The sequence below is a fragment of the Budorcas taxicolor genome, chromosome 2 (genome assembly GCF_023091745.1).
Source record: "Budorcas taxicolor isolate Tak-1 chromosome 2, Takin1.1, whole genome shotgun sequence".
In the NCBI taxonomy this organism is placed as follows: Eukaryota; Metazoa; Chordata; class Mammalia; order Artiodactyla; family Bovidae; genus Budorcas; species Budorcas taxicolor.
The window spans coordinates 41,577,744-41,593,749 of record NC_068911.1 but is presented as its reverse complement, the minus strand read 5'-3'; the positions used below and the strand labels follow the sequence as shown (position 1 = coordinate 41,593,749).

Sequence of the window (16,006 nt, the reverse complement as noted above, 5' to 3'; positions counted from 1 at the left end):
GGACAGGGATAAAAAGCATTTCTGTTGGCACTAAGCTGCCACTTAAGGGTTTTTGATCAGGATTCACACCATTTGTGTGGTCCCCAAAGCTGAAAGTGTATGTCTTAGGTTCACGGCCTCAGATCTGTCAGTGGAACAAAATGCAAATCAAGTGGCTAAAAGTGGAAGAAATAAGGGCCTATAAAAACTGGTAGAATTAGTCAAACAGGATGGAAACTTAACCGTTGAGGGACTTCCCGCCATCACTGCAGGGGGCACAAGTGCCATCCCTTGGTCGGAACTAAAAAGATCCCATGTGTCCCGCACCCCCCCAAAATCGCTGAAATAGGAGTTAGGTTACACAGCTCAAGTGACACTGGGAAATAAGTTACACAATATCAGGACACAGAAGTGAACTAAATGAGAGTTCATTACTGGATTAGGGATGAGCCGGTCAACTTGCGGAGGGAACACGGGAGGGCGCGGGCACTGGGGAGGGAGTTGGGAGAGCCTACTCAGGAGCACGCACTGCGGTGCAGTGAAGGTCCACAGCGACCAGGCTGGCACCGCGGGCACCTCAGGGGAGGGAGGGGCGCGCGAGGATACCGCCCATTTCTTTGTAGGCAGGGTGGATACACACGCTCGCTAAGTCCCTAAATCGTACAGGGTCATTTATATATACTCTTCGGACAGACGCCGTTACTTCATAAAAGTCCGCTCCGGCGACGCGGGCGCGAGTGATAGCGCCTCGGACACGCGTGACGGGAAGCGCTCCCTGCTCTGGTCAACCGAGCTTCCGGCCCAGGGACCGGCTTCCTCCTACGTCACGGCCCCTGCGACCCCTAGCGGCTCAGCGCCGCGGGGACCCAGCGGGCTCCGCCCCCAGCAGTCTGGTGGGCGGGACTTCCGGGAGGCAGGACTTCCGGCAGCTGAGTGACGGGCGCAGCATCAGCATCAGCGGCGGCGGCTGAGCCCTGAGGCGACAGCGGCTGCGGCGGCGACAACGGGCCGCGGCCTCCGGACCACGGGCAGCCGGGGCGGGCGGGCGCGCCGGCGGACAGCGGGCCGCGCTGGCGGCTGCGGTGGCCACGATGATGGAGATCCAGATGGACGAGGGCGGCGGCGTGGTCGTCTACCAGGACGACTACTGCTCGGGCTCGGTGATGTCGGAGCGAGTGTCTGGCCTGGCGGGCTCCATCTACCGCGAGTTCGAGCGCCTCATCCACTGCTACGACGAGGAGGTGGTCAAGGAGCTGATGCCTCTCGTGGTGAACGTTCTCGAAAACCTCGACTCGGTGCTCAGCGAGAACCAGGAGCACGAGGTGGAGCTGGAGCTGCTGCGCGAGGACAACGAGCAGCTGCTCACCCAGTACGAGCGGGAGAAGGCGCTGCGCAAGCAGGCCGAGGAGGTGCGTGGGCCGGCTGCGCCGGGGCCCCGCCCGGGGACCCCCGCCCCGCCCCGCCCGGGGACCCGCCCTCAGCCCCCGCCCTGCGCGGGCCCTAGCTCCAGCCCCGCCCAGCCCACCAGTGCCCCCGGGGCCCCGAGCCCGACCGGGGGGTGAGCCCGATCCCGGGATGAGCCCGACGGGGTGTGAGCCTGACCCGGGGGTGAGCCCTGGCTCCCCTTTCCTCTTGGCAGGCTGCTCCAGCTGGGAGCCCCAGCCCTGAATCACCTGTCGTCCCTGGGGGACCTTAACACCTAAACCTTCCTGGGCCTCCTCTGTCCCCCTCTCGTTGCAGACGCCAGTTCGTTTTGCTTTTGTGTGTGTGTTTTACGCAAACGTGTTCTAGACCGCACTTGCTACTTCTGGTTTGCTGCAATTCTAAACCCTTCCAGGAAGGGGATTTATGGTCTTAGGGTTCTGCGGCCAGAAGAGGTGTTGTCGGATCTTTTCCGTGCCTCTCTGACCCAGTGTTTTGAGGGTCGGTGACTTGGGTGAATTTGGTGACTGACGTAAACACATAACCAAAGCCATGGTTAGGTTGCTCTTCTTGCATCAGATGAAAGACTCCAGGTTTCTGAAAGTGAGTGCTCTGTTCTGTGGTTTCCTCCTTTGGGAAGATGGTCAGCTTATGTGGGAAAGGCTGAGAAATTTCACCGTGGCTTCTGAGAAGATAAAAGTAGAATTTTGAAGTATTCAGTCGTCCTCTCGGATACCTCCATAGCCTGGAGCTCACTTATTTGTGAACCGGTTAGAAGAGTCATGCATTGCAGGGAATACCTCTTACCTTCATTCATTCACTGTGAAATCTTTAGCCCCATTGGCAGAGCCAGGTGGATTCAGGGGGCCTGGGTTCTCCTTCCTGCTTTGCGTCTGTGACCTTGTCCATGTTGCCTGCCCCTCTTCCGGATTTTGATTTTCCATCAGTCATATGAGTCGGCTGCCCTGGGTTCTGATGTTCTTCCAGGCACTAGGTGATGCTCTTTGACTTATGAATAGGAAGTTTCTTATTAAATGAGTTAAATTTCTTTTTAATTAATTTGGGTTAACACTTTTTTTTTAAATTTTAGTATTGAAATGGAAGATTGCTTCAGTATCTTGGCGTTTTCTTAAGGCAGGGCAGTTTATGTCCTCTTCATTTGGTTTAAAGCATGTTTATAAAATTCCACCATGCCTTGTGTTGTCCCTACTTACGGTGGCTTATTTTGTTCCGGGGTTTTCCATCCATCTGTCAAAAGGAGGTTGCCTATTGATAGGGGTGCCAGGCTCCACCAGAACTGATTTAGGACTCTCGACTTAAGGGGGTGCAAGAGCTTGTGGAATTCTAGAGTTCAGAGTGGCCCTAGGCATTTACTGGGAAAAGAACTGGTCCTAACTGGGGGTGGGCCAAGGTCACATGGCCTAGAAGAAACAGGCCAGGACCCAGTCTGCCCTGACCCCTGACTTCCTTCCATGTCATGCTGCTATGGGAGGGCAGAGAGCTGCACCCCCAGGCTGGAGCCCGGGGGCTCCCCTCACCAGCCGAGGGCCGGTGGCTGCCTCATGCTGGGCAGCACCGCCCACTTCTCTGACTGCTCTCAGCCGCCATTTGATGCCTCACTGAGGTTTTGAGTAGGTTTGTTTTCTTTCGTCCTGTATCTGTGTGGTCAATGTAGTGGACGAGAAGAAACTCAAAGGAAAAAGATGGACAGCCTTCAGGTTGAGAATCCTAACGTTCTAGCCTAAGAATTAGCTCTGTGTGGATGAGGCCCCTGCTCTGCTGTGCTCAGTTCAAGTGTAGCCATGACGAGAGTGCTTCTGGCCTTCCCGCTGCCGCCCCTGGATTGAGAGCTGGGTGCATGCACCGCCTGGGGAGAGTGCCCTGGAGGCCGAGCCCCACCCCCGCCCCTACCATTAAGAGCTGCCGAGCAGAGCCACAGAGCACATGAGCGCTTGGCTGGTGGGCAAGCAGGCTGTGATCTGATGGTTATAATGTGCCCTTGGAGAGACCTCATGTGAAGTTACAACCAAGAGAAGGGCCAGGGACTTCGCTGGTCGTCCAGTGATTGGGACTTGGCCTTCCAGTGCCGGGAGCACGGGTTTGATCACTGGTTGGGGGGCTAAAATCCCACATGCCTAGCTGCTAAGAAACAGGGACGTAGAGCAGACAGTGTTGTAACAAATTCCAAAGACCATCCACGTCAAAAAATCTTTAAAAAAAAGGAGGGGGGGTGGCAAACTCTGTGACCATTTTTGCACTTGAGCTCATTTACTAAATCCAGCAGACAGAAAAGACATGGTGGCCTGGCTTCTTTTTGCAGGCGGGGCCTGAGAGCAGAGATGAGGGCCTGAGACCCGGGAGCCGGCCCAGCCCCGGCTGCAGGCGTGTGTGTGTGTGTGTGTGTGTGTGTGTGTGATGCAGAGTGGCTCCTGCTCTGGGGTCACCCTGCTCAGGAAGGCTTAGTCAGAGTTGGGTAACCTGAGCTGCTGCAGCCTTCCAAGCACTCGGAATCTGCAGAGTTAGAGGGAGCCTGGAGCAGGGCAGATAGCCCTGCCCCACACTTCTTGACCGTAAAAGCCGCAGTGAGAGGTGGCAAGTATGTTCTTGACCCCAGGTGGCTCATCCATGGGAGCGACGGTAGCTAGAGACAGCGGAGCCCGGGAGGGGGCCAAACCCAGAGTCTGCAGGCGCTGGGGTGCCAGCCTCGCCTCAGAGCCACACGCCCTGCAATCTATCTCCCCCTCTCTGGCTGCCCTAGCCACGTGGCACCCCCTGTAAAGCCAGTGGGTTGCCAGAGGTGGCACATTGCTTTCATCTCAAGTGCCAAGTCCCATGATGGGCTGTTGTTTGCCTGAAGAATTGCGGCAAGGTCGGTCTAACTGAGTCAGGGAAGAGCACCTTGATGGGGTGGCCTCGGCTGGCCAGCTTGGGGTGCCTCGATCTCTGACCATGAGGGTTCTGTCCCTGTCATCCGGGCCAGCGAGTCCCGCTCAGACTTGCAGGACTAAATGGATGCTGCTGGCTTCTGAAGCCTCTACAGAGACCTTAAAAATGCTGAATCTGTGTCCTATACAGCGTGTTTAAAACCCACTGAGTTCTTTCTCAGTGGGAAAGGAGGTTGGAAACGGGCATTTGATCAAGACGGCCGGGAGTGAGTGGGCAGCCCAGGTCGCCCTGCCCACGGCGGCCCCAGGGAGGCTTGGGTCGCGGCCGTGTTGGCTCTGACCCTGGGCAGCGCAGGGCTCAAGCGCAGGCTCACAGCAGGGCAAGTGTCTGAGAGACAAGGTGTGGGTTTACTAGCCTTCCTCTGCCTGAAAACCTTCTTGGCCCTAAAGAAACTACTACTGACACACCCCCTCCTCCTCCTCAGCGACTCCAGTGCGGTGAGATGGGGCTGTGGGTGTTTGCTCAGCGTTTACAAGCTAGGCAGTTTATTTCTATCCAAAACTGTGTCGAATCACCTTGTACAGAAGTAAGGCTTTTCACTGAGAGATATTTGAACAGCATAAAGCTAGAGGGGCAGAAGCCATCATCCGACTCTACAGTGAGGCTCACTTGGCATTTTCCATAAGTGAATCGTCGCGCTGAATCAGGAGGTTTTCTTCCTACATGCCACGTTACAGACAGTAGACTCACCCCTGCTTGGACAGGTGTGCAGTTTCTTCTTCTGCCGTGTTGTCGTGTTGAAGCAGTTGGGTTTTTTTTTTTTTTTTTCAGTTCTTAGCTTTTCTTAGAGGAAGCCATTAAGATTTGGTGCCTGGATCTGCCTTGCATGGTCGCCTCTAAATATTGGTCCATTAGAGCTCTACAGTCACACCAGACTCTCCCTAAACATGGAAACAAGCAGGCCCCGCAGGGCAGAGAATCTCTGCTTCCTGCTCAGCCAGGGATAGTGCCCTTCTGGTCCTTCCTGCTCCAAGGTCGGGTCCCACAGAGATGCTACCTGCCTGTGCGTGTGCGCCCAAGGCAGGAGCACGGCTCTCCTCTGCTCCTGCCCCATGCTGAGCTCTCTGGTTCCTGGAGGGCAAAGCCGCCCTCTGTGGTTTTCAGCCATCCGTCCATCCGTCTGTCTGTCTGACACAGCTCTGTGTGAGGACAGAAATTTCCGCTGTGTTGTGTCCACACAGGCCCACACACTTCACGTGTGGCTCAGGCTCCTGAGAATAAGTTTTTATTATTTTTATGTAATTTAAATTAATTTAAGTTTAAATAGCCACACGTGGCTGAACTGGGGAACTGGGCAGTGCAGCTGTGGATGGTGTGGCTCAGTCCTGTAAGGGCAGGCAGGAAATGATTCTGTGACTTGTTTCATAGCCTCCGGTAAGAAAAGGGGGAGTGTTTTTCCTTCAGTGAACATGTTCTACAAAGAGAGGAGACCCCAAAGTGTAACGGGGTTTGAAACAGAAGAACAGAAGAAAATATTAATGAGAAAAAAAAAAAAAAAGGTATTCTAGCTATTTAGGAAACAGCAGAGAGGTGGTGAAATTCTCGAGAGGCGGAGGAGAGGTCTGGAGGGAATTCCCAGCACCTCGAAAGCGGCCTGTGCACATGGCTCACAGTTAGAGCCCGGCCTTCTCTTCTGGTCTTTGTGAGGTCAGAACACTAAACTGTAATGTTTGAAGTGTGCGGTTTGGTAACTTTTGACACATCTACACCCGAGAAACCATCCTCACAGTCAAGATGGCGCTGACCTTCACCATCCCCAAATTTTCCTGCGCCCCTGCCCCCGTGATCTCTCCCCGCTCCCCCCTCCACAGGTGACCGCGGGCTGCTCTCTGTCACTGTAGCTTGATGTGCACTTTCTAAAACTTTGTTCAAATGGAATCCTGTAGTATGTGTTCTTGTCTGGACAGGCTTCTCTCATGGGCGAAACGACGTGAGGTTTACCCGGGTTGTGGTCCTTCTTTCATTCATCCCGTCCTTGCCGAGTGCAGCCCACTGTGGGGCATCGATCAGTCCCCTCTGGAAGACGGGCAGGAGAACCAGGTGGTTAGAATGCGCTAGTAGCTGGCGGGGTGTCCCAGGAGAGTGTCCCTTTCACCAGGACAGGGAAGGCTCACTCCCCATGGAAGGAAACATTCGCCAACACCCAGAGCCGTGGAGTCATAAGTCAGTGACCTTCTCTGAGCCCCTCACGGTCGAGAGATTTGGGAAGCACCAGGTTCGGCAGAGCGCAGCTCCAGTGATGGCTTGTGAGACAGGGTCAGGGTGCTTGGACTCTGATCTTCAGCAGCGGTGGGCTCCTGGCCCTGCCTCTGCTCCAGCACCCTGGGGGCCCTCCTTCTGCTCAGCTGCAGCTGGGGCTCCTGCCCCCTCACCCTGTGCAGCCCCTTACAGCCTCCTCCCCCAGCAAACTGGACCCAGATCTGGGCGGGTCCCCCTGCGTGAGGCCTCGGGCTTGCGGTGTGTGCTTCCGGACACAAGACCCCGTCCTTCGGTCTCTCCTTTTGGGCTGAGAGGGAGATAAAAGCCAAGCAGGTTAGGAAATTGAAGTTTGTGTAAACTGCTCAGAATGCTTCAGAGAGCACTACCTACTAGAGAGGAACGTCCCCCAGGGAAGTTTCTCCCAGGTCCAGACACTCAGTTTTCGTCTTATCTTCCTTTTTGTTTCCTTCCTCTGGTACCAACCATGTCATATATAGTAAAGAAATGTAATATGGATTTCAACATGCAAAGTGTATATTAGTATTTAACATAAAATGCTTAAATAAGTATGTAATGTATTACAGTGTATAGATTTTACACACACATCTTTCCTGTCTATCTTACCAGCTCTTGAAAATCGGTGTGAATTAAACCAGTGCCATTTGTTGGGATTTCTCTCAGGCAGATGCTGATCTGCCTTTAACCTCAATGAAGAATCTTTGGATTTTTCTGAAATGAATCCAACCTAGTGCTTGGGTTTCTTTCCACTGTCCTGATAGCAGGGTGCATGCGTGCTAAGTCACTTCAGTCATGTCCAACTCTGTGCGACCCTTTCAGCTGTAGCGCGCCAAACTCCTCTGTCCATGGGATTATCCTGGCAAGAATACTGGAATGGGTTGCCATGCCCTCTGCCAGGGATCCGACCCAGGGATCGAATCTGAGTCTCTTGTGTCTCCTATATTAGCAGGCGGGTTCTTTACGACCGGCGCCACCTGGGAGGCCCAGCCTGATCGCAGACACGTGTCTAAAGCTTGAATGCAGACATGCCCTCCCTCCCTCTCTCCCGCCTGCCCACACTGCACTGTAGACGTAAACGATAGCAGTCAAGGGATATGGGAAGAAAGCTGGGAAAAACCTCCAAGGTGTGAGGTCTCACAAGTTCATCACGTCAGTGAGCGCCCGGTAAACACTCGATTGTGACAGAAGTCGCTGGCAGCAGCTGGGCACTAGCCGTCATCCAGAGAGGGGTCTCCCCGGGCACAGAGCCTGCACCGCTCTGCCTGCCTCAGATCAGACACCCCAGAAGAGGCTTTTTCTTTTGGAAATGCACTCTGCACCTCACCCTCAGGAAGGAATTGCGTGCAAAAGAACAAAATCTTTGATCCCTGTTGAGTATATTTCAATTCAGCCAGAATTGAATTATCTCCTGTGTGTGACCCTGGCCTAAAGGACATATGTAAGAGGGAAGGATTGGAGTTAGTGTCTTAATTTACTTTGCCTTTAAGTAAAATAACTCTCTGTTGTGAACGTTACTAGAATTCTAATGACTGTGCTACAAGGAGCGATTGCCTAGTGACCTCTCTCACGTTCTGAACTTGGGGTTGCTGGCTTCTGTTGCTTTAATTTTGTATTTGACACAAGCAGTCAGTTTACTCCTTAAGTTGGATTTTATGTATAGACTGGAAAGAATGCTCTCGATCAATGGGACACTGAGAAAAGCCTCCTTGATTCCTGGATTTTACAAGAGCCCACATCTCAGGTTACTTCGGTGTATACCTTGAAATTCACCAAAAAGTAAATTCCAAAAACTAAAGCTGAATTTAATTTTAAAACAGAGCCCTTTTTTTTAGTGGGAGGGAGGGGAAAGTGTATCTTAGAAACAAAACCTGCAAAGGGGATCGTGTGGTAAATTGGTATTTAGACGTGGGAATCAGGGGTTTCCCAGCTCAGCATTACGGTTAAGTCACCCTGATGCCTTTTCCTCAACTGTCAGTTGTTCGTCGCTGCTCTTTGGGGGCAAAAGACTTCTTGTGAGATGGCTTTGAACCTCTGTGTGTCACTAGGCGCTAAGTGACACTTGGGATAGCCTTGGTTGGACAGATGACATTTCCAAACAAACTCAGATCTGCGGTGCATTGGTGTGTGTTTTTTTCACTTGGCTGTGGCCAAGCCTTCTGGGGGTGTCCCAAGGACATACCATGTTCGAACCATGTCTCAGACAAGAGATTCATTCTGTTTCACCATCCAGCACCAGGCTGACCCACTCTACCCAAATGCTGTAAATTAAAACTTTTATTCCCCTCAATCCCATTCGTATTGGATACATTGAAATGGCCATATTCAATAAAAATGGAAAAATGTTTAGCTTTCTTATGGAAGACTTCTTTATAGAACTAACTTACCCTGTGCCCCACCCCTGAAAATTCTTGACTCTCTTAAATCTTAGGCAAATGGTCTAGGACTTCCCAGATGGTCCAGTGGCTAAGACTCCGAGCTCTCAGTGCAGGGGGCCTGGGTTCGATTCCTGCTTAGGGAGCTAGACTCCGAATGCTGCAGCTAAAGATGCTGTGTGCTGCAACTAAGACCCAGTTCTGCCAAATAAATAAATATTTTTAAAAAATAAAGTAAATGATCTGTAAATACAAATACTTTCTGCTTCCTTGAAAACATCTGTTGGATCTTTGTGACCTTAACCCAGTTAATAGAGTTTCCTCCTGACCCCTCGCCCCGCCTCCCCAGCTGCCACCTGCTTTCCTCACTTCACCCCCCGGCCTCAAAGGCCCCTCTTCATTCCACCAGTCGTTTCTCATTTGTCTTACTTCATCCCAAGTCTCGCCCTGAGGATTGCTTACACAAAGCAAAGATTCAGTAGCTGCTGCAAGAGACTTCCCTGGTGGTCCAGTGGCTAAGACTCCCCGCTCCCAATGCAGGGGCCCAGGCTCGATCCCCCGTCAGGGAGCCAGATGCCACAACTAAAGACCCTGAATGCCGCAATGAAGATCGAAGAGCCCGTGGGCCACACCCAGCGCAGCCAAATAAATAAAAATCAACGTTTTAAAAGTCAGTAAAATAAAGAAAATGATCTCTAAATAAAGTATGTTCTGCTTCCTTGAGAACACCTATTGCACTTTTTGTGACTTTGACCCAGGGGTTAGTTAGTTCCCTCCTAACCCCTCTCCCCGCCTCCCCCAGCTCATTTTGGAGAACTGTGCTTTTCAACTACTTTTCCGCACTCACTTCACCACCAGCCTCAAAGCCCCTACTTTATCCCATCAGCTGCGCCTCACTTGTCCGGGGGATTCTTACTTCATCCCAAGTCTCACCCCGAGCGGTTCCTCATACAAACCAAAGACCCAGTACCTGTTTAGTCTTGGCCAGGCACTAGTCCTACACATTATTTATCCCTCATAATATTTGACGAAGGTGACGGATCTTCCGTTTCAGTTGAAGAGCTAGCTTGCCTCTTCATTAGCTAAAATTACTATAATGATGTTGTAAGAGTTTTTTCAGGAGGAGAAGAAAGAGGACATATTTCAAGCTTAGCTTAGAGCAGCGTGTTGTGTGTGTGATGCTTCCGTGGGTGCAGAGCTCCTGAGGTGCCCCTAGTCAGCTCTAGGCTGACCCCCGAGGCAGCGGGCAAGGAATGGCTCCTCCGCAAGTGCCAAGTGCGGTGGTCGCCGACCCACCAAGAGCCTTCAGCATCCCGGCGCTGGTCCAGCCCAGCAGAGAGGCCGAGGGATGGCCCTCTAGTTTGCGGAGGTCCCCTGTGAGTTTCTAGGGGCTTCTCATTCATCTGAGGAGATGCTGCCACCCAATGGTGATTGCAAAGCAGTGAGCTGATTCCTGGTGTGACCAGGCCTCTGAGGACTGTCATCTGCATTGGATTTTTTTTCCCTCAAATATTTTGTTTTAAATCAAGAATTATTCAATTAAACACTTTCTGAGCTTCCTTAGTAGCTGGTAAACAATGCAGGAGACCCCGGTTCTATTCCTGGGTCAGGGAGAGCCCCCGGAGAAGGGATAGGCCACCCACTCCAGTATTCTTGGGCTTCCCTGGTGGCTCAGCTGGTAGAGAATCCACCCACAATGCAGGAGACGTGGGTTCAGTCCCTGGGTTGGGAAGATCCCCTGGAGAAGGGAAAGGCTACCCACCTCAGTATTTTGGCCTGGGTTGCAGAGTTGGACACGACTGAGCAACTTTCACTCACTCATCAACTTTTCAGGCAAGAATACTAGAGCAGGTGGCCATTTCTTCCTCCGGAGGATCTTCCTGACCCAGGAACCGAACCTGTGTCTCTTGTGTGGCCTGCATTGGCAGGCCAATCCTTTACCACTGGTGCCACCCGTGGACCGAGGAGTCTGGCAGGCTACAGTCCACGGGGTCGCAAGAGGCAGGCATGACTCGGCGACTAAACCACCACCAGCACCACCTGGGGAGCCCCTCTGTGTTGGATTTTAGTGACCACCTATCAGGACAGATTTAGAAACATCTCACTGACCCTCTTAATCTGCTTTCTCTTACGCTGTCTTTTGCTTCAAAATCGTTTTAGCTGACTGTCAACTATGAGACGCAGGTAACACGATGAGATACAGGTGGGAATCGTAGGGAAACGGTTGGTCCCGCAGAGTGCTCTTCTTTGTGTAGAACCTTGGTGTTCCAGCTTGGACGCGGGCCCAGGCTTGGTTTATAGGGAGGGAGAATTTCGCTCTTCCCACTTCCCGCCTTCCTTCTGCCCCGTTGCACCTCTCTTCACTGGCTCAGGGTGAGATCTCCCTTCCTCCCAAGTCCAGCCCTGAGCATTTTGTCATGAAAAACAAGGACCCCTTCCTGAGGCCCGAAGAACCGATGCTTCCTGGCAGGCAAAATGCTGAGTCAAAAAATGCGTGCCAAGTCACTTCAGTTGTGTCCGATTCAAAAAATAAACACGGTAAATGCGAGGACTTCACAGGTGGTCCAGTGGCTAAAACTCTGTGCTCCCAGGTCAGGGTCCCAGGTTCCATCCCTGGTTGGGGAATTAGATCCTACATGCCGCAATTAAGATCGAAGATCCCTCGAATATCCAAAATGAGATGCAGCACAGCCAAATCAATAAGCATATAAGTAAATAAATAAGTGATTGAGGAGGACTTTCCACTTAATCAAGAAGGATCCACAAGTGGGAATAAACGAAGTACTGATAAGGAAGGCGGAAGAAGTGGACTGTGTATCGGCCGTTAGAAAATGCTATAGCACTACACGTTTAAGGAAACCTTTGGTTACTGGATCAGATAGAGACTGAAATAGTCTTAGGGTCTAGCAGATGACAAAGGTAGCCCGCAAAGCCATGAAGAAAGGGTAAATTACGAAGTGAATTGTGCAGAAGTAAGTCAACTTCTATGTTGCACACAAAGTACATCCTGGGAAAAATACTTGTAGCATAGAAGACAAATTCTTGAATGGATCTAATAAGTCCTTACACATTGTTAAGAAAAGTAAGAACCTGTAGCAGAAAATTGGAGAAAGGACATAATGAGCTGTGGACAGAGGAGCCTGGCGGGCTACAGTCCATGGGGTGGCAAGAGTCAGACATGACTAAGCGACTAAACCACCCGCAGAGCGAGCTAAAAGTCCAACAAGAGGCAATGCTAGTTGAGTAGACTCTGCCCTGCACACACAGACCCTCAGGGGAACATACATAGAGCTGTCAGAAGTGGGCATGGTAGAATACCGCTCTTAGTGTGGAAAGACATTCTAGTAGAAACGAAGGAGTGAGTCAGACCCAGATACCATGTACAAGATGACGGCACGTCCAACACAGACACACACACACGAGTCTGGAAGAATGTCACCCAGTTTTATCTGGCGCTCTCTGGATGCTGGAATTTGGTTTTGTTGATTAATCATTGATAGCACAGCAGAACTATGTTTTTTTTTTTAAGTTCACTTAACACTGTCATAAGATTTTTCTGTAAAAGTATATGTTTATATCACTTTTTAGTAATGGGAATTAAAATTACCCAATTTAAAAATTTTCTTTACCAGTCAGTTAATAGCATGTCTGTTCTTCATATGCTGGTCATGACCACAGTCATTCAAAACCGCTTATTTTTGCTTTTCTTGCAGCTGCACCGTTTGTGTGCGTTTTCCTGGCAGCGGGTTATATATTCTGCATCATTTATTTTACTTAAGTTGCATGTGATGTCATCAGTGCAGAGTTTCCTTCTCACTCCCTTCCCCGGTCCTGCCCCTCTTTGTCACTGCTCTGGGTGAGGCATCCTGCGGGCAGGAGCCCAGTGCTTTTCAGCACAAAGACCTCTGCAAAGCTGATGCAGGGAGAAACGTCACTGGGGCCCCGAGTGGGGCTGAGGGGCTGAGTGCAGGTGTTATGGGAAATAAAGCTGTGGCCACCGTGAATTCATCAACTCCCCAGATGCCTGAAACCTGGAACCCACAAGCCGCTTCACATTCCCATCCCCTGAAGCCTCTTGACATCCTCAGAACCCAGCTGACATGTATACTTCCTACAAATGAAATTTGTTACTAATATTTCCATTTTCCATGCAGTACAATCAAGGTTTTAACAGCTCCCATCAGGGCTGTGGCCGGGCTGTGTGTCCTGGAGGCCTCCACCTGGTCCATCCCCTGGGGACCAGAGCCCAACTTCACCCCAGGCTGTCAGAGTTAAGCTCAGTTTCCTCCTAAGAACGTGTAGGATTTTCTTTTCCTTTGTGAACTGCTTTCTTCTCACTTGATCTGGTAGTAATCTTGCTCAGAAAATTACCACATAAGGTGCAGATTCCAAATCCAGACCAACAGCCCCCCTCCCCGTTTTTAAAAGAATCAGAGCAGCACTGTGCGTTGCTAATTATTCCATGAATGACGGCATCCTGAGCTGAGCAGTGACCGAGATACACGTTAGGAGGGCAGGACGCCCGGCCTCTTTTAGATGCTCAGGGTTCAGTCTTTTCCACAGCTACGTCATTTGTGGGGCTCAGTGCCAAAGTGGAAATGCAGGCCTCTTGCTTAAAAACTATTAAGAGGGACTTCCCTGATGGTCCAGGGGCTAAGGCTCCATGCTCCCAATGCGGGGGCCCCTGTTTGATCCCTGGCCAGGGAACTAGATCTCACGTGCTGCAATTAAAGACCTTGCATGCCACAAATAAGACTCAGTGCAGCCAAATAAATAAATTGTTTTTAAAACATCAAAAATGAATAAACACTATTAAGAATTTCGAGATTAAAGTGAGCGAGTGGGCTCTTCCAGCTTCAGGGCCCCGAGTGACTTCCCAGGCAGCTGGTCAGAAGGCCGTGGTGTCCACTCTTGGGGAGCTGTCTGGCCCTCCTCTCCCCCAGGGAAGGGAAGGGGCTCTGGGGTGGGGGGGCCCACATTCTGAGTCCAAGCCCTTGCCCTTCTGAGGGCCCGATGTCATCTTGCCCGCCCACGTTTACGACACCTGCTGTTTCTCTTCCTTTCACGTATAGAAATTTATTGAGTTTGAAGATGCCTTGGAACAAGAGAAGAAAGAGCTGCAAATCCAGGTGGAACACTACGAGTTCCAGACCCGCCAGCTGGAACTGAAGGCCAAAAACTATGCAGATCAGAGTAAGTGGGAGCCAGAGGGAGGAAACAGTTCCTGAGCGCACTTGTCTCCAGCCCTGCCCCAGCTGGGAGGGAGGCTGGGCGATGAGAGCCGCGTTTCATTTTCATTGTGATTCCCCCAGTTATTTGTTTTCTCTCTTTACACGGCTCTGTGTGTCTGTCAATGGCCTTAACTCCTCTGTGGAAATAAATAAAGTACATAAAAAAGGCCCCTCTGATGACAGAGCATATTTGCTTAACGCTGCAGTTTGGCCCTAAACGCACAATCTCTGTGTGGCCTTTCAGGTCAGGCTCCCCAGCGGTGGTTTGAGGCCCCCGTGAGTGCTCCTGGGGAGTGGGTGTTCCTCCGTGACCCCAAAAGGGATGCCCTTGTAGCGACAGTTCCTGGAGAAGGTTTGGCCCAGGAGGCTGCTTATGGGAACACCCTCTCCCTTGCAAGGAGAGGCGAGGAAAGCATTTTGTTTTTAATAAAAAAAAAATATTATTTTAGCTCTAGAAGTCATTGTCTAAACTATACTGTCAGGGACTTCCCTGGTGGTCCAGTGGCTAAGACTGAGCTCCCAGTGCAGGGAGCTCGGCTTTGATCCCTGACCAGGGAATTAGATCCCACATGCCGCACCTAACACCCAGCACAGCCAAATAAGCAAATATTAAGGGGGAAAAAAAAAAAAAACTCTACTGTTCAAGTTATAAGGACCCCTGTAACTTCAGGTTTCTGAGATAGAGGTTTGGATGGCTAAGACCTAGTTTGCTGCTTTATCTCACTACCTGGAGAACAGGTGCCTTCATTCCTCTGAAAAGTTCAGTTCAGCTCAGTTCAGTCACTCAGTCGTGTCCAACTCTTTGCGAGCCCATGAATCGCGGCATGCCAGGCCTCCCTGTCCATCACCAACTCCCAGAGTTCACCCAAACGCATGTCCATCGAGTCAGTGATACCATCCAGCCATCTCATCCTCTGTCGTCCCCTTCTCCTCCTGCCCCCAATCCCTCCCAGAATCAAGGTCTTTTCCAATGAGTCAACTCTTCGCATGAGATGGCCAAAGTATTGGAGTTTCAGCTTTAGCATCAGTCCTTCCAATGAACACCCAGAACTGATCTCCTTTAGGATGGACTGGTTGGATCTCCTTGCAGTCCAAGGGACTCTCAAGAGTCTTCTCCAACACCACAGTTCAAAAGCATCAATTATTTGGCACTCAGCTTTCTTCACAGTCCAACTCTCACATCCATACATGACCACTGGAAAAACCATAGCCTTGACTAGACTGACCTTTGTTGGCAAAGTAATGTCTCTGCTTTTTAGTATGCTATCTAGGTTGGTCATAACTTTCCGTCCAAGGAGTGTCTTTTAATTTCATGGCTGCAATCAACATCTGCAGTGAAGCCCAAAAAAATAAAGTCTGACACTGTTTCCACTGTTTCCCCATCTATTTCCCATGAAGTGATGGGACCAGATGCCATGATCTTAGTTTTCTAAACGTTGAGCTTTAAGCCAACTTTTTCACTCTCCTCTTTCACTTGCATCAAGAGGCTTTTTAGCTCCTCTTCACTTTCTGCCATAAGGGTGGTATCATCTGCATATCTGAGGTTATTGATATTTCTCCCGGCAATCTTGATTCCAGCTTGTGCTTCTTCCAGCCCAGCGTTTCTCATGATGTACTCTGCATATAAGTTAAATAAGCAGGGTGACAATATACAGCCTTGATGTACTCCTTTTCCTATTTGACACCAGTGTGTTGTTCCATGTTCAGTTCTAACTGTTGCTTCCTGACCTGCATATAGGTTTCTCAAGAGGCAGGTCAGGTGGTCTGGTATTCCCATCTTTTTCAGAATTTTCCACAGTTTATCGTGATCCACACAGTCAAAGGCTTTGGCATAGTCAA

The 16,006-nt window shown here is 50.8% G+C and overlaps 1 protein-coding gene across 1 annotated transcript in view; it reads left to right on the top strand.

The window, feature by feature from the left end:
- The first annotated feature begins 1,028 nt into the window (after positions 1 to 1,028).
- The window catches only part of MAPK8IP3 (mitogen-activated protein kinase 8 interacting protein 3), a 44,274-nt gene continuing 29,296 nt past the window's right edge, over positions 1,029 to 16,006 (top strand). Inside the window, exons 1-2 of the mRNA XM_052636292.1 lie at positions 1,029 to 1,388; positions 14,009 to 14,129. Of these exons, the coding sequence (XP_052492252.1) occupies positions 1,071 to 1,388; positions 14,009 to 14,129 (439 nt within the window). The 5' untranslated portion in view covers positions 1,029 to 1,070. The remainder of the gene's footprint in view (positions 1,389 to 14,008; positions 14,130 to 16,006) is intronic.